Genomic DNA, 27,750 nt, shown 5'->3' with positions numbered 1-27,750 from the left:
CGTTGCTCTTGACATTATAAACTGATAAGAGGCATAAGAGGAAAAATAAAATAAAATAATAAAGTTCTACACACAAAAATTCATTAAGATAATTTAAATTTTACTTAAACACATAAAAATAATAATAATAAATTTTAAGAAGTTAATTAAAGATGTTTTAATGATTTTTTTTTTAAATTAATTGGGGCTTTTTAATGTGTTTTGAATAAAGTTTCGTTTTGTTTATATTTAAATTTAATTAACATTTACTAAACATTTATTTATTTAAATAATTTAAACGTAAATTTATATAAAAAATAGTTTTAATTATACATATTTAATCATAATTAAGGGAAGAAAACATTTAAAATAAGCTCGGGAATATCTACTGAGAGATTTTCTAAATCTCAAATTATAATTTTGGTAAATTTAGAGTTATAATACACGAAATGATATTAATTTGATAAATATTGAGTAATACAGGAGATTTGAAGTCATTAATATTTTAAGTTAATAAATATTAAGCTTGAAAATATAATTAGATAAAATAATGACATTTAAAATTTGGAATTTGTTAGGGAGAAATGCCCTTTGGGGAAGATGTCTTTGGAGAGTGGTACCTTCAGGAAAAAATGTCTCATATACGAGTTTAAAGACATTTTTACTAAGTTTATATAGTTTATTTATTTATTTTTAAAATTAATACAGATAATGTTCAACAGAACAAGAAAAAACAGCTTCTTCTTATAAATAAATTATATAAATTAATGCAAATTATAAATGGCAGAGATGCCCCGTTAAACATTTTTTTAGGTGGCGCTAACGATTATTAGCGCCACCTAAAAAAAATGTTTTATATCTTAAAATATCGACACTTCTTCCAAATTATAATCGAATTTTAATTTTTGTTAAATACAAATGAATAAATTTGCAGAATTTTAAAAAAAATTTATTTTCTGTCAGATTAACGATAAATTTTTCTCGATAAGCTAATTAAAATGAGAAAAAAGAAAAAACTGAACGCCGGAAAAAAATTACGCGAACGACAAGTGCGGCTGACGAACGTGACTAAAATTATATGCGAATATAAACATTAATGAATGTACTTGACATTAATTGAATGTAGTCTTTATTAAAAACAATTTATCGGAAGAATAATAAACAGAGAGAGAGAGAGAGAGAAAAAAAAAAGACAACACTACTTCTCCTATTGACACACAGCCCCGAATATTAGTTGTTTTTTCCGACGCACGACGTCGCTACCGTCGGTGCCAGAAACTGTGTTATCCGAGTTGTGGGCTTTACGTAGGTCGGACGGAGAAGCGAATCGCAACTTAATTCTAAAACTAAAAAGGTTATAATGTGGCGTATGGATTGGAAAGGGTTCGGACCAATTAATTATTTTTCTATCATTATAAGTAACTAACAGGTGAGTTATTCTCTCAAATTTATAAATGTAAAAACCTTGAAATTGTATAGAGGAAGCCGATGACTCCGGGGATTTGCGGAGACTTTTTTCTTCTCTTTAATTCTCTTTTATACGATCCGATTATGTGTTTTTTATTTAATTTTAAATTTTAAGTTAATTACTAAGGGTTATATTTACGTAATTAGGATGTATTTTGGCCGGTTTATACGTAAAAAATTAATTATTTCGCCTGAAAAAGTAGCGTATAATAAATATATATATTAGAGATGTGGATAGAGGTCGAGATGGTTTTATCTCGGTTATCTTGCCAGAAAACTAATCTCGCTAGGCTGTCAATTAAGCTTTTTCCATGTTTTCCCCTTTCATTTCTTCTTATCTGATAGTTGAGTAGACTTTACTAATTGAAGGTTATTATACAATATTTGATTTTCGCACTCCATAGGTAATTTAACGATACCCGTTTAAGGGTGTTTTCTCTACGTATTTTCGAATTATTTCTGTATTAAAAACGTACAAAATCCGATCTTGGTATTATTTTCCACGTATCCAGTAAACCCGAATGTGTTTTATAACTCAATTCGGGTTTAAAATGACACGCTTCATCGTCACCTTTCCATATTGATTCATCTTCCCGCTCCACAGCATCATCAGTTTGTTGCCTTACTTTAATTCTTTTCGGGGTTTAGACGTTGAAATTTATAAAGAATATTGTTCGAAAATTTAGTAAATTAATTTTTCTTACATTTCTGTTGATTCGGATAACGTTAAATCTGTCGATAGAATCACAAAGGTAGGCCACTAACGTGGATCCATTATGTCAAAAGTCGATGTTTTGACTTATGGCGACCGTTTATACATTTTCAGTAATTTATAATCTGTCAGTGAGTATGAATCATTAAAATATTTCTCACGCATGAAAGTTTATAGCGAATATTTTATTTTAAAATTCGATTTGTTTTTTGTTTTTGTTTTTCTACATTAATCTTCACAATCTTATGATAAACAGGGTTACGTCAGACGTTTTTAAAGCTCTTTTTTTGTTAACTTAAATTGTAATTTAGTTAAATTCTTACTAAGAACAAGCTTAAAATCTTCATAACTGTATAAAAATCTAGTTTCTGGGACGTCTTTAGGGAAATATACGGCATTTTCTAGTTTATCTCCTACACAATTATGTCGAGAAATTGGATTTTCAATCCGTCTCTCCGTTACAGTTCGACGCTGTTTTACTTATTCCAAGTTAAATTTCCAGCAGAAAAATATAATTAAGAAGCAAAATAAAAGAAGAAAGAACCGGAAATTAATTAACTAAACAATAAAACTGATAGGATAAACGGGTTTAATAAAGTCTTAAGAGAAGTACAATGACGAACGTTCTTTCTTTGCAGGGGTGATGATCCAATTATGGGTGCTTCTACTATACTATTAGCAGCCGTGCTGGGTACCGTTACAGCCGCTGTATCAGTGGTTGTTACGTTAGGATTTTGTTTTTTGTATTGGAAACGACGAAAATTGAACAAATTTCCAGATTCGGAGGAACAACAGCCTCTACAATTGCTCCAACAGACTCCTGTCAGCGAATGTGTAGGACAAGCCACTGCAGTAACGCCTACATCCTTGTGAGTTTCTTTTGTCAGTCTATTCTTTCACGCAACGTGTAGGTGCCAGCTTAGATTCTATAGAGTTTTTAACTCTTCTAAAGCTCCTCTTAAATTTAATTTGGCATATTTAATTCGGTTCTACACTAATATTAGAAACACGTATCCTACAGAATGAACGGTTTTAAAGGGAGCTTAATGTAGTAACGCTAGAGACTCCATGACGAAAATCGAAAGATTACAATTGTAATAAAGTTAATTATACCGAAGCGGATGAGCCAATCGATGCTCTTCTCTTATCTCTACACTCTGCGAAATTTAGAAGAGTTTTCGAATGTAATTTTATTTAATAAAAGCATCCCAAAGCTAAATAATAGTAAATTAATGGGAAGAATCGGGAGCTTAAATTATAGAAAATTAAAGCTCCCGATTCTTCCGATTAATTTACTATTATTTTAAATTACGATTTCCCATTTTTCCATTGAAATTTTAACGCACTTATACGAGAATTTTCAATTATTTTATTTATTTTAAAAGCATATATTTTAAGATTGCTTAATGTTAATTTGTAAGCGACGTTTATAATTGTAATCCTATTTTACATGCTTCAGGAATAACGTCGAGTAAGTATACTGAAATTTAATTAAAAGCTCCTTAGATCTAAAAGCATTTGAACCCCATTCATTTGCATATTGAAAGCCATTCTAAGATCACAAATTTTGAAATTAATTAAAAATTCGATAGAATTCCGTTTGCGCGTGAAATCGTTTGTCACGTTTTAGTATGAAGTGAGCTGAAATGCTGCCATTTACACGGCCAAATCGCCGATTTCGTATAGAAATGTTTATTATTGTTGGGTCCGTGAACGTGATTTGTTCGAAAATGATCGGTGTCACGTTGTTCTGTTGCCGTTTTTATGTGTGAAATCGACCGAAGTTGTTGCACTGGAATGGTTTCTACTCGCTTTTGTGAACGTTTCCAGTTTTTTCTTGCTCGCTTTCGTAAACGTGTGTTTTTTATTTTATATGCTGGATGGATGAGCACTGTTTAGCTTTCGTGCTCGCTAAATGAGCACCATTTAGCTTCCAATACGTGTTAAATGAGCTTCTGTGCTGGCTAAATGAGCACTATTTACTTTACTCGCTCGCTTCTATCAGAATTTCCTACCTTTCACGAACATTTTTGCAAGCATTTCTTACTTTTCTCTAACTCATTATCTTCCATTGGCACGAAATAATTTACTAAATTATCACTTTTTCCACTTCCTTTCTTCAATTCTAGCTACATTCTCCACAAATTACTAATTAAACGCATCAAACCTTGCGTGATATTTAACAAAATTAATGTCTTAAAATATATCTTGTAACTACTTTCAAACAACAATCTGATCTTAAATTAAAGCTTAAATATAATACATTTTTAACAAAGAATTTAGCCGAAACCAAGCAGAAATTATTAAAACCAGTAAGTTAGATTAATATAATGGTTATATTTGGGTGGAGTTGGCTCTAAAAATGATACGGGTTGATGGTCTCGTGTATTTACAGAGCAACAAAGGGGTGTAATTTGGGAAAAACAGCTGTCGTAAACAAAGCCTTTTGAATTTATGACGGTAGAATATATAAAAGATAAAACGGGGTTTAATTATTAGAAGAAGAAAAATCGATTGGCGAAATATTTACAGCCGACAGAATTGGAGTAAAAGAGGACATTTAACTTAATTACACCTCTGAGAATCAAAGACTAGTTGCATCTTTCCGTATAAATTCTTAATTACATTAAATGTTATAATAAATAACTTTGAATACAAATGCTTATATCTACAAAAAGATTAACATTTCTAAGTGTTGATTTAAAAGGATTCGCGAATCTTTTTAAGTGTGTCACTTAAGCAAAGGTTAAGAAGTGTTGGGAAGTCTTACAAGTGAAAATTCAGTTTGTATAGAGTCTATTCAAAATTACAGACATTTTTCAAGACATATCTTTTCGCTAAGCGTAACTGAATGTAATTCCGAAGAATGTGACTTCTGTAAGCGTAACTGAATATAATTTATAAAAATTTGCCTTTTCTCTAATCGTAACTGAATATAATTCTGAAGAATGTGCCTTTTCTATAAGCGTCACCGAGCTTAAACTAAACTTTACATTATTAAAATATATGAAAGAAATAAAAAATTCGAAATTAAATTTGGAGAAAGAAGACTTTTTTAAAGAATTTAAACATTTCTAGAAGGATTTAATATAATTTTTATCTAAACTTTAAGACGTGGATAACGTTTAAGTCCGACTACTTCGCATTATTTATTTAATAAAGAAACGTTCGGCTTTGAATCAATCCAATTTAAAATATTTATAAAACTGGAGTTTTATTTATTAATTTGTCTTTTCGTTTCCTACAAAATTTCAAACCAAATTACTCGTGTTTTGATAGAATCACTCCATCAACTTCCCTATTCTGCTTAATGATCATCTTAAGAACACTTGCATACTTAAAATTACTCAGTAATGTAGTCACATACTTTCCAGGATTCCGATAATCATTAAGGTCATACAGAGTAAGTGGGTATTTTCCCTAAATCCTCTTAGTGTGCTCCATAATACTTGTGAGTGTTACTGTGTAAGTACGTCACAGTTTCGTGGCAAAACAACGTAATAAAAAAATATATAACTGCCATTTTTTAAAATTAATTAATGATAACTGAATGCTGCCGACTCCTAAATTAATTAAAAATAAAAAAACTAAGTAAAGAAACCGAGGAAATGTAATTTTCTCCATTTTTTCCGAGTGTGTGAGCATTTTTCATATTAAAAATTGAACTTAATTCGCGTCGAGGAATTCAATTTTAGCTCTCTAAAATAGCTTTTTTTTTAATATTTATATGGAAGAAATGCATCTAGAATATAATTTTATCAATTTATTTATGTAAATTTCAAGTTTCGTTTAGATTATATACGTTGATTAAAGATATATTTCTCCCGATTTTAAAGCATTAAAGTCAGATGATGTAGATATTTCGTTTAAATATTTGAAGAAGTGTATCTTGTTGCTGAAAATTCGGATTTTGAATATAAAAATTTAATTGTTTTATGGATATTTTTTCTGATATAAAAACTACAAAATTTGTTAAATAAATCAAGAGTCTCTTGTTTCCTTAAGTAGTTCGAAGTATGTAAACATATCAAAGAATTCAATTAAGACCTTTCGAAATATTAAGATGATGTCTTTTTCTTTATTTATTTGCAGAGAAATGTATCTAGGGTTTACATATTTTTTAATAAAAAATTATCTAGTGAGTTTACTTTATGTGGATAATGAAAAGATGATAGTTTCTCTTTCCTCTCTTCTCTCGCTCTTCTCTCTTCCTCGATCTCTCCCCTCTATTCTCTCTTGTTCTTCTCTGTTCCTCGATCTCTCTTCTCTATTTTCTCTCGCTTTTCTCTCTTTCTTTCCCTCTCTTCCCTCTCAGAAAATTTTACGTAACAGATGCCTGTTTTCAGGAGTTAAATCTCAATTTCATTGAGTTACCAAGGTTTAGCTTAATTAAAAACAGGATAAAAACGCAGAATGTTGTAGAATTCTTTAGCTATTTTGAATTCAAACTAGCCTATCAATAATTATGTAAACTAAAATTTAAATTTATCATTCAAATTTGAGGATTTTTTTAGGATACATGTTTCTCGTATTTAGGGATTGAGACGAAGGAGATGAGGCGTGGATCAGTCACAAATGTGGATTCCGCTCCACTACGAAAGCCATAAAAATGCGTAAATAAAGCCGAAACCCGTAAAAATAAAATAAATAAAGCAAATACAAAAGTGATCTGTCTCTATTTATTTAAAATTATATTTTTTATTTAGATAATTTTCGTATATTTTCACATAAAACGCTAATTTTGATGGTTCCTGAGTTCGAAACAAAGGCTCTATTGGCTCTCTCTATACGAGCCTACATGTATACATTATAATATACTGTTACTAAAATATAGAAGATATAAGCTATATATATCAAAAAAGGTAGGCCATTCACAAAATAAACTTAAAAATATTCAGTCGAACCTCTAAACAGTGACCATTTTCTCAGGAACGTTTCCCTAAAATGCTTACAGCATAACCTCCAAACAACGGCTACTTTCACGCTTCTTCCAGTGTCCGTTGTTTACAGGTTCGACCTACAGGTGCATAAAATTTATTATATTACCATTAGAATCACTTTCAACGAAAATTCTTCAATTTTTAAATAATTTAACACCCTTTAATTCACATTTAAACCTTCACACGTGGCAGGATGCGTTATTTGTTACTCAGCGAATGACAAATTTAAAACGCATCCCCATTATACAAATAACAATCCGATAATAGTATTTTCTAGCGATTTATTATATTGACGTACGGCATTTTCTCCCCTTTTCTGCATCATTACCATTTTCTCTTTTCCGTCTATGACAAGTAACATTTGTATTCTCGGTTAATCACGTCTTCCAAACCTTTCTAAATTTAATCGATATAACGTAAAGCGAATTTACTTTAATATATTGTATCGTGTATTCTCCGTCTTCCATGTCAATGTGTAAAATGTAAGGCCGATAATGATCAGAATTTTACATCGCTTCATAAAAGTATTGTACAAAAAGCGACGTACAAGTACGAACTTGTTAAATTTAATAAAAGAAACCTTTAAATTAAGAAAAAATTCGGGTTTTTTTAAGTTTATTTGCTCCAGAAAATAAATTAATATTTAATAATTAATAAGTAAACAATTTTTTAATTACATCCCTTAGAGTTAAACTAGCCATTTTCTTCATTTATTCTTATCATTATGTCTTTACTTTTAAAGGAATTCAGTTAATAACTCATAATAAAATCATTTTCTTTAATTTTTAGAGTAAAAAGTATTATTTTTATCATTAATCTTTTATTTTTCATTTTAAATATTAAATTAATAAATTAAACAAATAAAGCAAACAAATAAATTATTAAATAGTTTCACCTTTAGTATTAAGATCAAAACCCTAATTTTCTTCCCCTTTATCAGCATTATTCCTTTATTTATTTTTTCTTCTTTTAAAAGAAATCAGTTAAAAATTCATAAATAAATCCATTTTTTAAAAATTATTCTCCTTTTAAATTTTAGAATAAAATATACTACTGTAATTTCTTTATTTTATTTATTATTCTTTTAAATATTAAATTAATAAATAAAGAAAGTTGTAAAATTTATTATATTCTATTCCGTATAGAGAGGATTTTTCTTTACTTAATTTGACTTTTTAACTACATATATTCTATACAACTGTACTATCTTTTTTATCCTGCTATCTTCCACCTCTTTATTGATCCTTTCTGATTGACATATCCGACTGTTTCTTATATCTTCTACTCTTTCCCTTTAAAGAAGTTTATCTTCTTATCTTAGAAGGATTTTCTCTCTTCATAAATGTGCTCTTCTCTTAATATATTTTTTTCATATCAACAAGCCGAAGCTAATACATAATTATACCATTATAATATATAGCTTTTGTTCGATTATAATTCTCTTTTTTCTTTCTTCTTCTCCTCTTTCTCCATCTCCTTTTTCATCCTTCTTCTTCCCCTCCTCTTACTCCTGCTCTTCATTCTTTCCCCCTCCTTCTTTTTATTCGTACTCTTTGCTCCTCTTCCTCTTCCTCGCCCTTCTTCTTCTTCTTCTTCTTCTTTATTCTTCTTCTTCCCCTTCTCTTCTTCCTCCTCCTCCTCTTTCTTCTTCTTGTTTTTTGTTCTCATTTTCCCCCTCCTCTTGCTCATTCTTCTTCTCCTTCTTTTTTTCTTCTTCATCCTTTGATAATTGAAAGAATTTTTTTCAACTTTCCTTTAGAGTACACAACGGAAACAAAGAAGAAGATGTTGGACCAATTGCTTTCTTACAAGCTCTTTTACCAAGCCTCGAAGTAAGTGCAATTCAATTTTTTTAAAGTTTTCATCAACGAAAAAATATATGTATTATTTTCTAAATACTTTAAGTCTCTGTTTAAAAATTCTTTTCCAATTATTCACTGTTTAAGCTTATTTAAGTAACGAAGGAGGTTGAAAGCTGTTGAGTGGAAAGTTAATTTTAATGCAAGGAAATTAAGCCACGTCTGTGACAGATGCTTTAAAGTTAGAATTAAAATATTTTTAGATATTTTTTCTACCCTCATATAATGAAAAAAGTATGTGTGCTTTTTAATATTATTAAAAGAAAAATTCTTGTCAACTCCTAAGGCAACTCTGCTCAAGGGCATCTCTCAGATATTTGTTTCTAATCGATCGTTTTTTAGACATCTTCTCCGCATTTCTAAACAAATATAACGTTTTAAAAATGTTATATTTAATAAATTTACTTAATAATATTAAGTAAAACACTTTTAAACAATGGTTTCTGTAACTAATCTTCGTAATAAATGCTCTACCTCGGTATAGCGCCTCCAAATAACGCCACCCTCGTGAAAACGCCAATGAATACACGCGTATGGATCTTCCACGTAAATATTAAGTATAATTTGTGCTATAAACGACATTATTATATAGATCTCATTCTTATTGCTTGGTGTATTTCGATTTAGTGCCAATTTCGAGTGGCGCTAAATCGAGGTGTATATGTCTTTCGTGTTAACGCGTTTCTTTACAAATTTCTGGTGGAAATATTAATTTAATTTTTTTTTTTTAAATATATTTAAATTTCGAAAAAATTGATTAAAAGTAATAAATATAATATAATTTATTATTTAAAGAGGATTCAAAATGATTATAATGGCGAGAATACTTTTAAATACAGTAGAACCTCGAAAACTCGGCTCTCGATAACCCGGCACTCCGGATAACTTGGCCACACCCTAGCAGGGCAAAAAAATCCTTAGTTAATTAATTTTCATTATAGACAGCTTTATAAAAGTATAAAAGCTCTCATAAAGTATTTTTCTGAGGTCTGTCTTATCAGGTAAATTACTGTACACAATGTATTCATTAATTTTCATTTTCATGTAGTAAAGGCTCTATGCCTTCATAAAGGACGTACTTTTCCTTTGTTTAAGGGTATTTGGGCAGTTTATTCTCTGTTGAATTCTGAGGTAAACAATACATACAAGTACAGTACAGTATTTTCTGAGGAAACACTCGTACTTATTTTTTTTAACCCCATTCCCCATAACCCGGCATTTTCACAAACTCGGCTACCCATCGGTCCACATTAGACCGAGTTTTCGAGGTTCTACTGTATTTGTAAACAGAGAATAATGATTATTATGATGATTTTAATATAATAATAACAAGAATATTCGGTGAGATATGAAAGAGGAGAATGTTACAAATTCCATTTCTATAATTGGATACTTAAGTAATTAATAAGTACAGTACCTTTAATATCAAAACCTTGTCAAATATTCGTGTAAAATTGATTAAAATTCTATAAAATTCTTTTCTAAATAGCCATATTATTACGTAAATAGCATAACAAAGGCGAACAGACAGACAGGCGTTACTAGTTGAAAGCAGTTGGCATCACCTTTTAATCAATCCAAATGGCAGCATTTTCTTTTTCTTGCCAAAAATAACTTTAAAAAATAACGAAATTAAATTAAAATAATGCTTTTTACATTCATTTTAAGCTGGAAAAGCTATTTGAAAGTAAAATATTCTAGTTTATTCTCCTTTGTTAATTCCTTTATCGGCTTACAAACTGAATATTAAACACATTAATAATGTGCCACTCATTTATAATCCTTAAATATGAATAATTTGCCAGTTTATAATATTAAATTAATTACTTAATAAATAACAAAGGTGTTAATTATAACTAAAGAATCCTCTACTCCAAGCCGCATAAATTTGTCGTAAAAAGCCTGTAAGGTAAGTCGATCGGTTTAGATTATGTCTTTTATAATGAACTCGCCGACCAAAATATATTTCGAGCTTATTAAGTGGTTGGTCGAAGCAGGGGATGAATTAACTTAAGGCCATAAGTTAAGCACCCACCAACAATGGGAGATAGCAGTTGATTATCTTTACCGAAGATCGATGCATTCATATCAATTGTATCTCACAGCATGTTGCTCCCGTTTTATAATAAAGAATTCTTCCCGTACACGTCCCACGCTTAAAATTCAAATAACTGTACACTACAACAACAATATCGAGTAAAAAAAAAAATAAATATTGAGCCAGTGTTGCAATTTCCTACTTGGTATCTCCCTCACGATGGCTCTTCTTCAGCGATTCTTCTGAAGATGCTTCAAATCCAACAACAAAAAACAAATCCGATCCTGCAAATCTTTACGACTTATTAGAAGTGGAATATAGATACTGTGTCGTAAATAGGATTTATGTCATAGGTTACACGCCTAAAGAAAATTATTAACTGTGTGTGACAGTCTGGAATACATTCTTTATCGTTACAACAATGGCGTGGCTTATATCATGATTCTCCATGCATATAACACGCATTTACTCATTATAGTTCGCGTTGTTATCTGTTTTACTTAAAAGAAAAATAAAATCATCCTTTCTAAAACTAAAATAAGCTGTGTAAACTAAGATATATGTGTATTAAATATATTGAAATGAATATATAGGCGAGAAGGCATCCTATCAAAGGTATATCGAATTATATCGAATCAATTGTAATGAATTGTATCATGGCCTCATAAATCTTAAACATGAAGGAGTTTGAATGTATGCCCCGAGTTCAAACACAAATTTAACGTGATTATGATAATCAAACTCCCAATCGGCATATAATTTGATACCTTCTCTAACATTCCATGCATTTCGGTAAGTGGACGACGCCAAATATTGATGATAACGCTTGAATTGTAGTTAGTTAAGCGTATGATATAATAATCTAGGTCGATAACTGCGGATATTTTTATATTATTTAAAAATTCAAGACGTGTTTTAGAATAATCAATAAAGAAATTTAAGTATATAAAACTTCCTAAGTGCTAAAATAATATGAAACGAAGCTTTCAGATTCCTCATTAGTTTAATCTGTACCTACGCATCTTATAACGGAATTAAACTTTGAATTATTATTTAAATAATAAATATCATATTATAATCCAATCACATATGAAAGAACCTAAGCTATCAATCAAATTAACTGAAGGAAACCGAAATTACACTTTACTACTGATTTGATTATAATTTCCCTTCAAAATTTACAAAATTTGGCATATATTAAAAGAAAATTAATTGGGATAATAATTTAAAACGATTTAAATTTAAAAGTTTGATATATTTATAACGCAATTTAACAATTTTACATGATAAATGAATATATTTACTTAAACATTTTCTAAGTTACGATGATTTTATGATGAGCCCAACCAAAAATTGCTCAATCCATTCTCCTAATTTCGTATCCTAATTTTGTTTTATTATAAGGAATATGTAAATAATGAATGATTAAACAGTTATTCTTTAATTGTTTATAATTAAATTAAATTAAATGAGTTATTTTTAAATGAATAAATCGATAAAACTGATTTAATATTCCTTGTATCTTGAATATGTCATATCCTCAATTTTACATTTGAAAATCAATAAAACTCTTACTTTATTAAAATATATTATAAAAATAAATAAAATTAATTGCTTAATTTATTATTATTTTTTTTACAAAAATATTTCGTAAAATTAAAGTTACGTAAAGAATTTTTAATTATATCATTTGAAGAATTTTAATTATTGACATGATTAATAATTGCTTACAAATATTTATACATATGAAACTATTTTATATTTAATTTTCTATTTTAGGAAACCTTTGGTAATTCTTCAGGAGAGAGTGCCGGCCAGATACATTTTACTTTAGAATATAATTTTTCCGATTCGAATCTTATAATAAAGGTTCTGCATGCTAATGGCTTACCAGCTAAAGACTTATCAGGTGATACTTGTTGCATGTAAATGTGTTTATTCTTCTTATTTTCTTTAGGTTTAAACATGGGAATTGATAGTCAATGTCTTTATTTTCTTTATTTTTCTAGGAACGAGTGATCCTTATGTTCGAGTGTGTTTACTCCCAGATAAGAAGAATAAACTGGAGACAAAAGTAAAACACAAAACATTAAACCCTCGCTGGAACGAAACCTTTCATTTTGAAGGTAAATTAATCATCTTCTAGAACTCCTATTCAGATATTTTTGCCGTTTTTAAATATAAAGAAATGTCTAAGAATTATATAAAATTGAAAAGTTTACAGTTTTACTCAGAAAAATCTTCAATTTTAACGTTATTTTGCCTTTATATTTCTTAGAAAATTGACTTAAAAAAAAAAAAAGCTATGAAAGCGCTCCTTCGGTGTGAAATTTTTATTTCTTATCATTTAATTTATTCATTTTTATAGATGTTCTTGCCTCCAAAATTTCTTATTTCTCCTAATTATTCATTCAATAGTTCTTTTGAACAGCCGATAGTTATAAAAAATAAAGAGACAAGGTCATCAAAAAATAACCAACTGCATTAATTGAGGTCTATTTTAGGTAAAAAGTAATATAAAAGTACAAAAACATTGGTTTAAATAAATTATTTATGTTTCATCAGTGTAATTTGAGTGTCTTTAGTACATTTCTGAGTAGCGATATAAAAAGTGCGTAAGACGTCAGCCTGGCATTTTCTGAAAGATCAAGAGTCAAGTTCGGATCGGAATCTCAAAATTTTGTATGGAGATATCACATGGTTTTAGCAACTACCTCTGAGATGAACCTAGTGTATTGCCTCTCATAAGCGGAGAAAGGTCCGAATCATTTAACTGTTCGAGATCCCCAATATTTTAAAAAAACAACGTTAAAAATTATAGTGTTTAAATATTTTTGTCAAATTCAGAGATTTTTTTCCTAACACCCAAGAAATCCAACAAATGTCTATATATTTACTTACAAGTTAGTAAGAAATGTTTTGAAGGCCTCATAAGTGTTGGCTAGGGTTAAATGGACAAGCAAGGTTATTTAATCCGGGCCTTACTTTTGTCGGGTGATAAGCAGAGCGCTGGATAGGCCCCATTGCTTCCATTGTAGATGTAGCCAAATCCATGAAAAAACCCTTCTTGATTTCCGCAAGTTGAAGGAATTGTAAAAATTTAAAATTTTTTTAGTAGAAAACAAATCTTTATTGTAAAATATTAAATGAATGATAAAGATTACTGTTTGATTTCAATCTGGTTGACATTATTATTGTTCAATAAACAATGTCATTTATTTAGAAACAGCTTTTGTCGGCGGTTTGCTTATTGGAGAAACTGTTATTTCTTCCGGAAATCGTTTTGTTGGTTTTCTTCTACTACGTGAACGAATCAATTTATTTATATCTCTTTGAAATGAAATGAGTAATAAAATACAGTTTATCCAAAAAAAAAATCGTCTACGTCCGAAATAATAAATATATTACCGCAACCGCTCATTATATTAATCAGTCCGCGTCTCCTAACTTTGACCTGGCTACTAGAGGGATACTTATTGTAAATAACGGTTATTTTTGTCCAATTCTTTTGTGTAAAAGATCAAAATTAAGAAAAATACACGAATAAAGTAGAAAAGAGAGTAAACAAATCGAAAATATTTTTCTATTAGCCTTAAATTAATTTGTGTTTTATATAAGTTTGAAATGACCACTAGAGGGATACTGTGTAGAAATAATTTAAAATTAAGTCACGATTAAAAATATAAATAAAAAGTTTTCACTTTAATNTTTTAGCTCTCTAAAATAGCTTTTTTTTTAATATTTATATGGAAGAAATGCATCTAGAATATAATTTTATCAATTTATTTATGTAAATTGCAAGTTTCGTTTAGATTATATACGTTGATTAAAGATATATTTCTCCCGATTTTAAAGCATTAAAGTCAGATGATGTAGATATTTCGTTTAAATATTTGAAGAAGTGTATCTTGTTGCTGAAAATTCGGATTTTGAATATGAAAATATAATTGTTTTATGGATATTTTTTCTGATATAAAAACTACAAAATTTGTTAAATAAATCAAGAGTCTCTTGTTGTTTCCTTAAGTAGTTCGAAGTATGTAAACATATCAAAGAATTCAATTAAGACCTTTCGAAATATCAAGATGGTGGCTTTTTCTTTATTTATTTGCAGAGAAATGTATCTAGGGTTTACATATTTTTTAATAAAAAATTATCTAGTGAGTTTACTTTATGTGGATAATGAAAAGATGATAGTTTCTCTTTCCTCTCTTCTCTCGCTCTTCTCTCTTCCTCGATCTCTCCCCTCTATTCTCTCTTGTTCTTCTCTGTTCCTCGATCTCTCTTCTCTATTTTCTCTCGCTTTTCTCTCTTTCTTTCCCTCTCTTCCCTCTCAGAAAATTTTACGTAACAGATGCCTGTTTTCAGGAGTTAAATCTCAATTTCATTGAGTTACCAAGGTTTAGCTTAATTAAAAACAGGATAAAAACGCAGAATGTTGTAGAATTCTTTAGCTATTTTGAATTCAAACTAGCCTATCAATAATTATGTAAACTAAAATTTAAATTTATCATTCAAATTTGAGGATTTTTTTAGGATACATGTTTCTCGTATTTAGGGATTGAGACGAAGGAGATGAGGCGTGGATCAGTCACAAATGTGGATTCCGCTCCACTACGAAAGCCATAAAAATGCGTAAATAAAGCCGAAACCCGTAAAAATAAAATAAATAAAGCAAATACAAAAGTGATCTGTCTCTATTTATTTAAAATTATATTTTTTATTTAGATAATTTTCGTATATTTTCACATAAAACGCTAATTTTGATGATTCCTGAGTTCGAAACAAAGGCTCTATTGGCTCTCTCTATACGAGCCTAATGTATACATTATAATATAACTAAAATATAGAAGATATAAGCTACATATATATATCAAAAAAGGTAGGCCATTCACAAAATAAACGTAAACATATTCAGTCGAATCTTCAAACAACGGCTACCTCTAAACAGTGACCATTTTCTCAAGAACGTTTCCCTAAAATGCTTACAGCATAACCTCCAAACAACGGCTACTTTTCACGCTTCTCCCAGTGTCCGTTGTTTACAGGTTCGACCTACAGGTGCATAAAATTTATTATATTACCATTAGAATCACTTTCAACGAAAATTCTTCAATTTTTAAATAATTTAACACCCTTTAATTCACATTTAAACCTTCACACGTGGCAGATGCGTTATTTGTTACTCAGCGAATGACAAATTTAAAACGCATCCCCATTATACAAATAACAATCCGATAATAGTATTTTCTAGCGATTTATTATATTGACGTACGGCATTTTCTCCCCTTTTCTGCATCATTACCATTTTCTCTTTTCCGTCTATGACAAGTAACATTTGTATTCTCGGTTAATCACGTCTTCCAAACCTTTCTAAATTTAATCGATATAACGTAAAGCGAATTTACTTTAATATATTGTATCGTGTATTCTCCGTCTTCCATGTCAATGTGTAAAATGTAAGGCCGATAATGATCAGAATTTTACATCGCTTCATAAAAGTATTGTACAAAAAGCGACGTACAAGTACGAACTTGTTAAATTTAATAAAAGAAACCTTTAAATTAAGAAAAAATTCGGGTTTTTTTAAGTTTATTTGCTCCAGCAAATAAATTAATATTTAATAATTAATAAGTAAACAATTTTTTAATTACATCCCTTAGAGTTAAACTAGCCATTTTCTTCATTTATTCTTATCATTATGTCTTTACTTTTAAAGGAATTCAGTTAATAACTCATAATAAAATCATTTTCTTTAATTTTTAGAGTAAAAAGTATTATTTTTATCATTAATCTTTTATTTTTCATTTTAAATATTAAATTAATAAATTAAACAAATAAAGCAAACAAATAAATTATTAAATAGTTTCACCTTTAGTATTAAGATCAAAACCCTAATTTTCTTCCCCTTTATCAGCATTATTCCTTTATTTATTTTTTCTTCTTTTAAAAGAAATCAGTTAAAAATTCATAAATAAATCCATTTTTTAAAAATTATTCTCCTTTTAAATTTTAGAATAAAATATACTACTGTAATTTCTTTATTTTATTTATTATTCTTTTAAATATTAAATTAATAAATAAAGAAAGTTGTAAAATTTATTATATTCTATTCCGTATACAGAGGATTTTTCTTTACTTAATTTGACTTTTTAACTACATATATTCTATACAACTGTACTATCTTTTTTATCCTGCTATCTTCCACCTCTTTATTGATCCTTTCTGATTGACATATCCGACTGTTTCTTATATCTTCTACTCTTTCCCTTTAAAGAAGTTTATCTTCTTATCTTAGAAGGATTTTCTCTCTTCATAAATGTGCTCTTCTCTTAATATATTTTTTTCATATCAACAAGCCGAAGCTAATACATAATTATATCATTATAATATATAGCTTTTGTTCGATTATAATTCTCTTTTTTCTTTCTTCTTCTCCTCTTTCTCCATCTCCTTTTTCATCCTTCTTCTTCCCCTCCTCTTACTCCTGCTCTTCATTCTTTCCCCCTCCTTCTTTTTATTCGTACTCTTTGCTCCTCTTCCTCTTCCTCGCCCTTCTTCTTCTTCTTCTTCTTCTTTATTCTTCTTCTTCCCCTTCTCTTCTTCCTCCTCCTCCTCTTTCTTCTTCTTGTTTTTTGTTCTCATTTTCCCCCTCCTCTTGCTCATTCTTCTTCTCCTTCTTTTTTTCTTCTTCATCCTTTGATAATTGAAAGAATTTTTTTCAACTTTCCTTTAGAGTACACAACGGAAACAAAGAAGAAGATGTTGGACCAATTGCTTTCTTACAAGCTCTTTTACCAAGCCTCGAAGTAAGTGCAATTCAATTTTTTTAAAGTTTTCATCAACGAAAAAATATATGTATTATTTTCTAAATACTTTAAGTCTCTGTTTAAAAATTCTTTTCCAATTATTCACTGTTTAAGCTTATTTAAGTAACGAAGGAGGTTGAAAGCTGTTGAGTGGAAAGTTAATTTTAATGCAAGGAAATTAAGCCACGTCTGTGACAGATGCTTTAAAGTTAGAATTAAAATATTTTTAGATATTTTTTTCTACCCTCATATAATGAAAAAAAGTATGTGTGCTTTTTAATATTAAAAGAAAAATTCTTGTCAACTCCTAAGGCAACTCTGCTCAAGGGCATCTCTCAGATATTTGTTTCTAATCGATCGTTTTTTAGACATCTTCTCCGCATTTCTAAACAAATATAACGTTTTAAAAATGTTATATTTAATAAATTTACTTAATAATATTAAGTAAAACACTTTTAAACAATGGTTTCTGTAACTAATCTTCGTAATAAATGCTCTACCTCGGTATAGCGCCTCCAAATAACGCCACCCTCGTGAAAACGCCAATGAATACACGCGTATGGATCTTCCACGTAAATATTAAGTATAATTTGTGCTATAAACGACATTATTATATAGATCTCATTCTTATTGCTTGGTGTATTTCGATTTAGTGCCAATTTCGAGTGGCGCTAAATCGAGGTGTATATGTCTTTCGTGTTAACGCGTTTCTTTACAAATTTCTGGTGGAAATATTAATTTAATTTTTTTTTTTTAAATATATTTAAATTTCGAAAAAATTGATTAAAAGTAATAAATATAATATAATTTATTATTTAAAGAGGATTCAAAATGATTATAATGGCGAGAATACTTTTAAATACAGTAGAACCTCGAAAACTCGGCTCTCGATAACCCGGCACTCCGGATAACTTGGCCACACCCTAGCAGGGCAAAAAAATCCTTAGTTAATTAATTTTCATTATAGACAGCTTTATAAAAGTATAAAAGCTCTCATAAAGTATTTTTCTGAGGTCTGTCTTATCAGGTAAATTACTGTACACAATGTATTCATTAATTTTCATTTTCATGTAGTAAAGGCTCTATGCCTTCATAAAGGACGTACTTTTCCTTTGTTTAAGGGTATTTGGGCAGTTTATTCTCTGTTATATTCTCAAGTAAACAATACATACAAGTACAGTACAGTATTTTCTGAGGAAACACTCGTACTTATTTTTTTTAACCCCATTCCCCATAACCCGGCATTTTCACAAACTCGGCTACCCATCGGTCCACATTAGACCGAGTTTTCGAGGTTCTACTGTATTTGTAAACAGAGAATAATGATTATTATGATGATTTTAATATAATAATAACAAGAATATTCGGTGAGATATGAAAGAGGAGAATGTTACAAATTCCATTTCTATAATTGGATACTTAAGTAATTAATAAGTACAGTACCTTTAATATCAAAACCTTGTCAAATATTCGTGTAAAATTGATTAAAATTCTATAAAATTCTTTTCTAAATAGCCATATTATTACGTAAATAGCATAACAAAGGCGAACAGACAGACAGGCGTTACTAGTTGAAAGCAGTTGGCATCACCTTTTAATCAATCCAAATGGCAGCATTTTCTTTTTCTTGCCAAAAATAACTTTAAAAAATAACGAAATTAAATTAAAATAATGCTTTTTACATTCATTTTAAGCTGGAAAAGCTATTTGAAAGTAAAATATTCTAGTTTATTCTCCTTTGTTAATTCCTTTATCGGCTTACAAACTGAATATTAAACACATTAATAATGTGCCACTCATTTATAATCCTTAAATATGAATAATTTGCCAGTTTATAATATTAAATTAATTACTTAATAAATAACAAAGGTGTTAATTATAACTAAAGAATCCTCTACTCCAAGCCGCATAAATTTGTCGTAAAAAGCCTGTAAGGTAAGTCGATCGGTTTAGATTATGTCTTTTATAATGAACTCGCCGACCAAAATATATTTCGAGCTTATTAAGTGGTTGGTCGAAGCAGGGGATGAATTAACTTAAGGCCATAAGTTAAGCACCCACCAACAATGGGAGATAGCAGTTGATTATCTTTACCGAAGATCGATGCATTCATATCAATTGTATCTCACAGCATGTTGCTCCCGTTTTATAATAAAGAATTCTTCCCGTACACGTCCCACGCTTAAAATTCAAATAACTGTACACTACAACAACAATATCGAGGTAAAAAAAAAATAAATATTGAGCCAGTGTTGCAATTTCCTACTTGGTATCTCCCTCACGATGGCTCTTCTTCAGCGATTCTTCTGAAGATGCTTCAAATCCAACAACAAAAAACAAATCCGATCCTGCAAATCTTTACGACTTATTAGAAGTGGAATATAGATACTGTGTCGTAAATAGGATTTATGTCATAGGTTACACGCCTAAAGAAAATTATTAACTGTGTGTGACAGTCTGGAATACATTCTTTATCGTTACAACAATGGCGTGGCTTATATCATGATTCTCCATGCATATAACACGCATTTACTCATTATAGTTCGCGTTGTTATCTGTTTTACTTAAAAGAAAAATAAAATCATCATTTCTAAAACTAAAATAAGCTGTGTAAACTAAGATATATGTGTATTAAATATATTGAAATGAATATATAGGCGAGAAGGCATCCTATCAAAGGTATATCGAATTATATCGAATCAATTGTAATGAATTGTATCATGGCCTCATAAATCTTAAACATGAAGGAGTTTTAATGTATGCCCCGAGTTCAAACACAAATTTAACGTGATTATGATAATCAAACTCCCAATCGGCATATAATTTGATACCTTCTCTAACATTCCATGCATTTCGGTAAGTGGACGACGCCAAATATTGATGATAACGCTTGAATTGTAGTTAGTTAAGCGTATGATATAATAATCTAGGTCGATAACTGCGGATATTTTTATATTATTTAAAAATTCAAGACGTGTTTTAGAATAATCAATAAAGAAATTTAAGTATATAAAACTTCCTAAGTGCTAAAATAATATGAAACGAAGCTTTCAGATTCCTCATTAGTTTAATCTGTACCTACGCATCTTATAACGGAATTAAACTTTGAATTATTATTTAAATAATAAATATCATATTATAATCCAATCACATATGAAAGAACCTAAGCTATCAATCAAATTAACTGAAGGAAACCGAAATTACACTTTACTACTGATTTGATTATAATTTCCCTTCAAAATTTACAAAATTTGGCATATATTAAAAGAAAATTAATTGGGATAATAATTTAAAACGATTTAAATTTAAAAGTTTGATATATTTATAACGCAATTTAACAATTTTACATGATAAATGAATATATTTACTTAAACATTTTCTAAGTTACGATGATTTTATGATGAGCCCAACCAAAAATTGCTCAATCCATTCTCCTAATTTCGTATCCTAATTTTGTTTTATTATAAGGAATATGTAAATAATGAATGATTAAACAGTTATTCTTTAATTGTTTATAATTAAATTAAATTAAATGAGTTATTTTTAAATGAATAAATCGATAAAACTGATTTAATATTCCTTGTATCTTGAATATGTCATATCCTCAATTTTACATTTGAAAATCAATAAAACTCTTACTTTATTAAAATATATTATAAAAATTAATAAAATTAATTGCTTAATTTATTATTATTTTTTTTACAAAAATATTTCGTAAAATTAAAGTTACGTAAAGAATTTTTAATTATATCATTTGAAGAATTTTAATTATTGACATGATTAATAATTGCTTACAAATATTTATACATATGAAACTATTTTATATTTAATTTTCTATTTTAGGAAACCTTTGGTAATTCTTCAGGAGAGAGTGCCGGCCAGATACATTTTACTTTAGAATATAATTTTTCCGATTCGAATCTTATAATAAAGGTTCTGCATGCTAATGGCTTACCAGCTAAAGACTTATCAGGTGATACTTGTTGCATGTAAATGTGTTTATTCTTCTTATTTTCTTTAGGTTTAAACATGGGAATTGATAGTCAATGTCTTTATTTTCTTTATTTTTCTAGGAACGAGTGATCCTTATGTTCGAGTGTGTTTACTCCCAGATAAGAAGAATAAACTGGAGACAAAAGTAAAACACAAAACATTAAACCCTCGCTGGAACGAAACCTTTCATTTTGAAGGTAAATTAATCATCTTCTAGAACTTCTATTCAGATATTTTTGCCGTTTTTAAATATAAAGAAATGTCTAAGAATTATATAAAATTGAAAAGTTTACAGTTTTAGTCAGAAAAATCTTCAATTTTAACGTTATTTTGCCTTTATATTTCTTAGAAAATTGACTTAAAAAAAAAAAAAGCTATGAAAGCGCTCCTTCGGTGTGAAATTTTTATTTCTTATCATTTAATTTATTCATTTTTATAGATGTTCTTGCCTCCAAAATTTCTTATTTCTCCTACTTATTCATTCAATAGTTCTTTTGAACAGCCGATAGTTATAAAAAATAAAGAGACAAGGTCATCAAAAAATAACCAACTGCATTAATTGAGGTCTATTTTAGGTAAAAAGTAATATAAAAGTACAAAAACATTGGTTTAAATAAATTATTTATGTTTCATCCGTGTAATTTGAGTGTCTTTAGTACATTTCTGAGTAGCGATATAAAAAGTGCGTAAGACGTCAGCCTGGCATTTTCTGAAAGATCAAGAGTCAAGTTCGGATCGGAATCTCAAAATTTTGTATGGAGATATCACCAGGTTTTAGCAACTACCTCTGAGATGAACCTAGTGTATTGCCTCTCATAAGCGGAGAAAGGTCCGAATCATTTAACTGTTCGAGATCCCCAATATTTTAAAAAAACAACGTTAAAAATTATAGTGTTTAAATATTTTTGTCAAATTCAGAGATTTTTTTCCTAACACCCAAGAAATCCAACAAATGTCTATATATTTACTTACAAGTTAGTAAGAAATGTTTTGAAGGCCTCATAAGTGTTGGCTAGGGTTAAATGGACAAGCAAGGTTATTTAATCCGGGCCTTACTTTTGTCGGGTGATAAGCAGAGCGCTGGATAGGCCCCATTGCTTCCATTGTAGATGTAGCCAAATCCATGAAAAAACCCTTCTTGATTTCCGCAAGTTGAAGGAATTGTAAAAATTTAAAATTTTTTTAGTAGAAAACAAATCTTTATTGTAAAATATTAAATGAATGATAAAGATTACTGTTTGATTTCAATCTGGTTGACATTATTATTGTTCAATAAACAATGTCATTTATTTAGAAACAGCTTTTGTCGGCGGTTTGCTTATTGGAGAAACTGTTATTTCTTCCGGAAATCGTTTTGTTGGTTTTCTTCTACTACGTGAACGAATCAATTTATTTATATCTCTTTGAAATGAAATGAGTAATAAAATACAGTTTATCCAAAAAAAAAATCGTCTACGTCCGAAATAATAAATATATTACCGCAACCGCTCATTATATTAATCAGTCCGCGTCTCCTAACTTTGACCTGGCTACTAGAGGGATACTTATTGTAAATAACGGTTATTTTTGTCCAATTCTTTTGTGTAAAAGATCAAAATTAAGAAAAATACACGAATAAAGTAGAAAAGAGAGTAAACAAATCGAAAATATTTTTCTATTAGCCTTAAATTAATTTGTGTTTTATATAAGTTTGAAATGACCACTAGAGGGATACTGTGTAGAAATAATTTAAAATTAAGTCACGATTAAAAATATAAATAAAAAGTTTTCACTTTAATCAATTATCAATATTCTAATTTAATATTAATTATAAGAAATTACTAATTTTTTAAAAATATATATATTTATTTAAGAGATATGAAAATTAAATCGGAAGCAAGGTGTCGACACAATCGGCTGCTAAGTTTAACCTAAGCAATTATCGTCCTGGTGGATCCCAGGATCAATATATTGTAATTTAATATCTGAATTGTAAATATCCATTTTCAAATCGTTTAGAGCTAAAAGTGTGAATTTTCGACAGTTTATCAAAGTCTTAAACTTAAATATTCACGAAATCTTATCATAGCGTGCTATACATCATCTTATCAATTGCATTGGTGAAAGCAATGGAGTTTCTTGTTGACTTTTAAAATTCAAATAAAATATTTCAAGATCAATCTAGTTATATTTACAGAAAAGACATTCACTTTTTTTCTGTATTTTTCAATAGGTTATCCGCTACACAAACTACAGAAGTCCATCCTACACTTTCACATTTTGGACTACGACCGCTTCACTCGAGATGACTCAATTGGAGAAGTATATTTTCCCTTGCACCAAGTGGATTTTACTCAAAAGCCTAGCTTTTCCCTCAATATCCAACCGAGCGAAAAAGTTAAAGTAAGCAAAGTACAAGTATTATTTTGATTGCAATATGATTGAAAGAAAAATTTTTTTTTAAAAAAAGAAAAGAAAAAAACGTTATTGTGTAGGTCGTTTCGGTCTGAATTCGTCCTACGTCTAGCAAAAAAACATGGTTCTAATCATCTAAATTTCTTTAAAGAAGACATTTTTTCCATATCGATTTTTCTTTTCTACTTTACATATTTTTACACGATCGATAACGATTCTTTACCTGAAAAATCTTGATTCCCTCGCTCGTTCTGGCTTCTTTTATTTAAATAAATACGCTGGATTTTTTTAAAAAAACACAGAAAATTCTTTTCTTTAATTTACATGTTTGCAACAACCATTTTAATCCGAATATCACTTGTTCAGTTTAATCCCCCATATTAAAACCTTAGTGAATTCTTGCTGCGGTTATTTAAACATACAATTATATAGATTTTAATCTGTTAAGTGAACTAATGAAGTAATAAATTTCTTATTTTTAATTATAAATTTGGAATTTTTAATTGTTTAGAGAGTTCTAATAAATAAATTACCATACACTAGCTTTTATATAATGCTGTTTTTTGCTTGTGAAGTATATTATTTATGGCATCGTGCGAATCTGTTGAACTGCTGCTGTTTAATTTTAAAATGTCGAGTGTAGATAAAAATAGTTTGCCTTCCATTAAGGAATTTTTCTACAATTAAAATATCAATATTTTTTATTATTATGGCGTGATCGTTAATTTAACAGAAATCCACTAACAAATTTTTCATTAAAAAATATATAATCTATGCTTAAAACTTATAAGTTTTATGGAGGTTTTTTTTGGTATTTTGATTAAATTCTAAATACTAAAAAATATTTTTGAAAACAAATTTATATTGATTTTAAACACATTTCTAATCAAAATTCTGCATTGATGTTGCTGTAAGCGGTCGTCAGGTTGTTTTAAAATAATTAAGGAATATTAAAATTGATTTTGTGAAACGTTTTCATTTGTAGAAATAAAATATACCGATTTTCATTTTCTTACACTAAATACTTCTTTATATAGGCCTATAGAGCGTAACAGACAGACGTTTCGTTATATCAGAAATTTAAACATAATAAATTTTGACACTTATAATTAATTTATTTTATTTTATTTTTTATTATTATAATTAGTTTTTTCACTGTTATTTTCATGAGTTATTAGAAAAGGAAGAAGTTTTCATTCTCTTCCTCCCCCTCCTCCTCCATTTATTTTTATAATCTTTGATGTTCGGAGGCGAGAAAAAAGTTTTATTCACTAATGAAGCTGTAGAAGTCATCTGAAGATTTTTATATTTATGTTAAAACAAACTTTGCTCTTCTTACTGAAGTATCTCATCTTTACTTTTTTTTTTATATACAAGTATATATAAGATAGATTGTAATCTTATTATCGAAACTACCATGCACTCATGAGAGAAGAGTGTAGTTTAATTATATTAAATTATTTTCTTACTTTCTTTACAACATTATTTCATTTTCGTGTAGAAGTACATCTCTATGGCCGCAAATAACTTATTTTTATGCTATTACCAGCAATAAGAAAAATATCCGATTTGGATGATGATTAGGGTGTTCTCCCTAAGGCAATGATTCTTTATGGAATAACGTTAGCTCTAGAAAATTAGCGACTTTCCTACACTCAAACTATTATACTACGAAACAGAAAACAAAATTGAATATAAAAAATTTAAAATTTAATATAGTCGGCATTTTTCTAGCTATTCTATGTATTAAATTTGCAAGAGATGTAGAAAATAGCGAATATTCAGCACAGTTTTTTCGGATCACAAGCGGTTCTTTGACAATATTCGACATTTAAATCGCCAACTAGTTGAAAAACATGTAATTTTCTGCCTATTCTAGAATTTTATGCTACTCTACTTGGTTGGATATGGAACCATTAAGTAACCTCTCGAAGTAAAATGAAATTCTTTCATCATTTAAGGAATATTTTCAAATTATTATTATTTTTTTGTGCGCTGACTCTTAATGCAATTAAATTACAACCGAGTTTTAAAAATAGCAAAAGCTTTTTTTGTTTTTTTGTTAATTTTTCATTACATTCTCTGAAATAATTATAACTTACTCTCTTACATTTAATGAGTTTTTTTTAAATGGTTTTAAAATCATTATTTATTTTTTAGAACCATTTTAGTTAGTTTAAAAGACAGTAGGATCGATATATTTATGTAAGGGTCACCTTGTTCTTTGTATTGATTAACTGTGGTGAAATTGGTAGCATATGATCCTTCTTATCTCTTAATGGCATTTATTTATAAAATCTTGATTATTACAGTTGGGAGAATTGCTTGTTTCGCTCTCTTACACGCCTAGAACCAGTGAACTAACAGTTTGCATCATAGAAGCACGAAACCTCAAAATCAAAGATATTACCGGATCCTCAGGTGAGTGAGTAATGCATCTAAATGCGTTTACTTACCATAAACTTAGGGATTTTAGAGTTGAAAACTATTTTTAAAATATTTAAATGAAAAAGTTTCGTCGAAAAGAATTTAATAAAAAAGAATAAAACGTAAGAAAATGAAAGATCTTCAAGCTTTTCATATACTAAAATAGTAACTCTTTATCTTCATTTAAAATTGATATCTGGTGGTTCGAGTTGACGTTCCACATTTATAACCGAGTTCTCTACAGTAAATTAAACATATATACATGTATATTTTATCTAGTGAATGGTAAAATTATAAATGGAATTTTATATACGCCTACCTAGCGTAAAATTTTAATACAATCTTAAAAACGGCCGGATGGACGAGCGGTCAAGATGGCATCCTACCGTTCTGGGGATCCGGGGGTAGGTCGTCGGATATGTTGGGCCCTCCTCATCATCCGGCTACCCCATTGTGGACCTGGCCGAACTCATAAAGGCTTTCTATAAAAAGCCATCTTGGTGTCCACAGGGCTGAGAGTTAAAAATAAAAATAAAAATAATAAATAGAATCCTAAATACAAGGCAGGATTTAGAATTTAGACTGACCCTAAACTATAATATATGAGGCCTTTTTAAATAATTTTAAAATCGTGAGATTGTAAACTATATCTTCATAGTATTAGGTCCTAATCTGTAGTTCGTTTAGCTTGTGTATATCTAGATGATACTTTGATATATTTGTAATATTAGAGCCAGTTTATTTTCATTAAATTAGATTCAAAGAACAATATTAAAATTGTCAAATTTCGATTGATAAATTACTTTTGTTTCTCTGATTTGCAGATCCTTACGTCAAGATATGGTTACACAGAGGCGATAAACGGTTAGAGAAGAAAAAGACTGTAATCATGAAACGATCTTTAAATCCAGTATTCAACGAAACGTTTCAATTTTCTGTACCCTGGGAGCATATACGAGAAACCTCATTGGTTATAACGGTTATGGATTACGATTCGATTGGCAGAAACGAACCAATAGGATGCTTGGTTTTATCATCGCGTAGCGGCATAAACGAGACAAAACATTGGAACGAAATGCTGAGCAGTCCCAGAACATTCACTAGAAGATGGCATAAATTAAAACCTGTCTAA

At 29.0% G+C, this 27,750-nt stretch overlaps 1 protein-coding gene across 1 annotated transcript; it reads left to right on the top strand.

Annotated features, from left to right (window-relative positions):
- The first annotated feature begins 1,240 nt into the window (after positions 1-1,240).
- On the top strand, positions 1,241-27,750 carry LOC111628162 (synaptotagmin-7-like). The gene is made up of 12 exons (XM_023371904.1): positions 1,241-1,408; positions 2,797-3,027; positions 3,618-3,629; positions 8,858-8,930; positions 12,775-12,904; positions 13,005-13,121; positions 17,734-17,804; positions 21,648-21,777; positions 21,878-21,994; positions 24,010-24,179; positions 26,504-26,612; positions 27,443-27,750. The coding sequence occupies exons 2-12, from the start codon at positions 2,813-2,815 to the stop codon at positions 27,748-27,750; spliced, it is 1,452 nt and encodes a 483-aa protein (XP_023227672.1). The 5' UTR covers positions 1,241-1,408; positions 2,797-2,812.

The sequence above is a fragment of the Centruroides sculpturatus genome, unplaced genomic scaffold (genome assembly GCF_000671375.1).
Source record: "Centruroides sculpturatus isolate CEXI.00-Female unplaced genomic scaffold, Cexi_2.0 scaffold447, whole genome shotgun sequence".
Classification (NCBI taxonomy): domain Eukaryota; kingdom Metazoa; phylum Arthropoda; class Arachnida; order Scorpiones; family Buthidae; genus Centruroides; species Centruroides sculpturatus.
This window is presented reverse-complemented; position numbering and strand designations above follow the sequence as displayed.

What these genes read in the sequence shown, in the direction of transcription:
- LOC111628162 (XM_023371904.1), top strand. Translation starts at nt 2,813, where the DNA reads ATGGGTGCTTCTACTATACTATTAGCAGCCGTGCTGGGTACCGTTACA. An exon ending in ACCAGCTAAAGACTTATCAG is followed by an intron (nt 12,905 to 13,004) that starts GTGATACTTGTT and finishes TTATTTTTCTAG; the next exon opens with GAACGAGTGATCCTTATGTT. An exon ending in ACCAGCTAAAGACTTATCAG is followed by an intron (nt 21,778 to 21,877) that starts GTGATACTTGTT and finishes TTATTTTTCTAG; the next exon opens with GAACGAGTGATCCTTATGTT.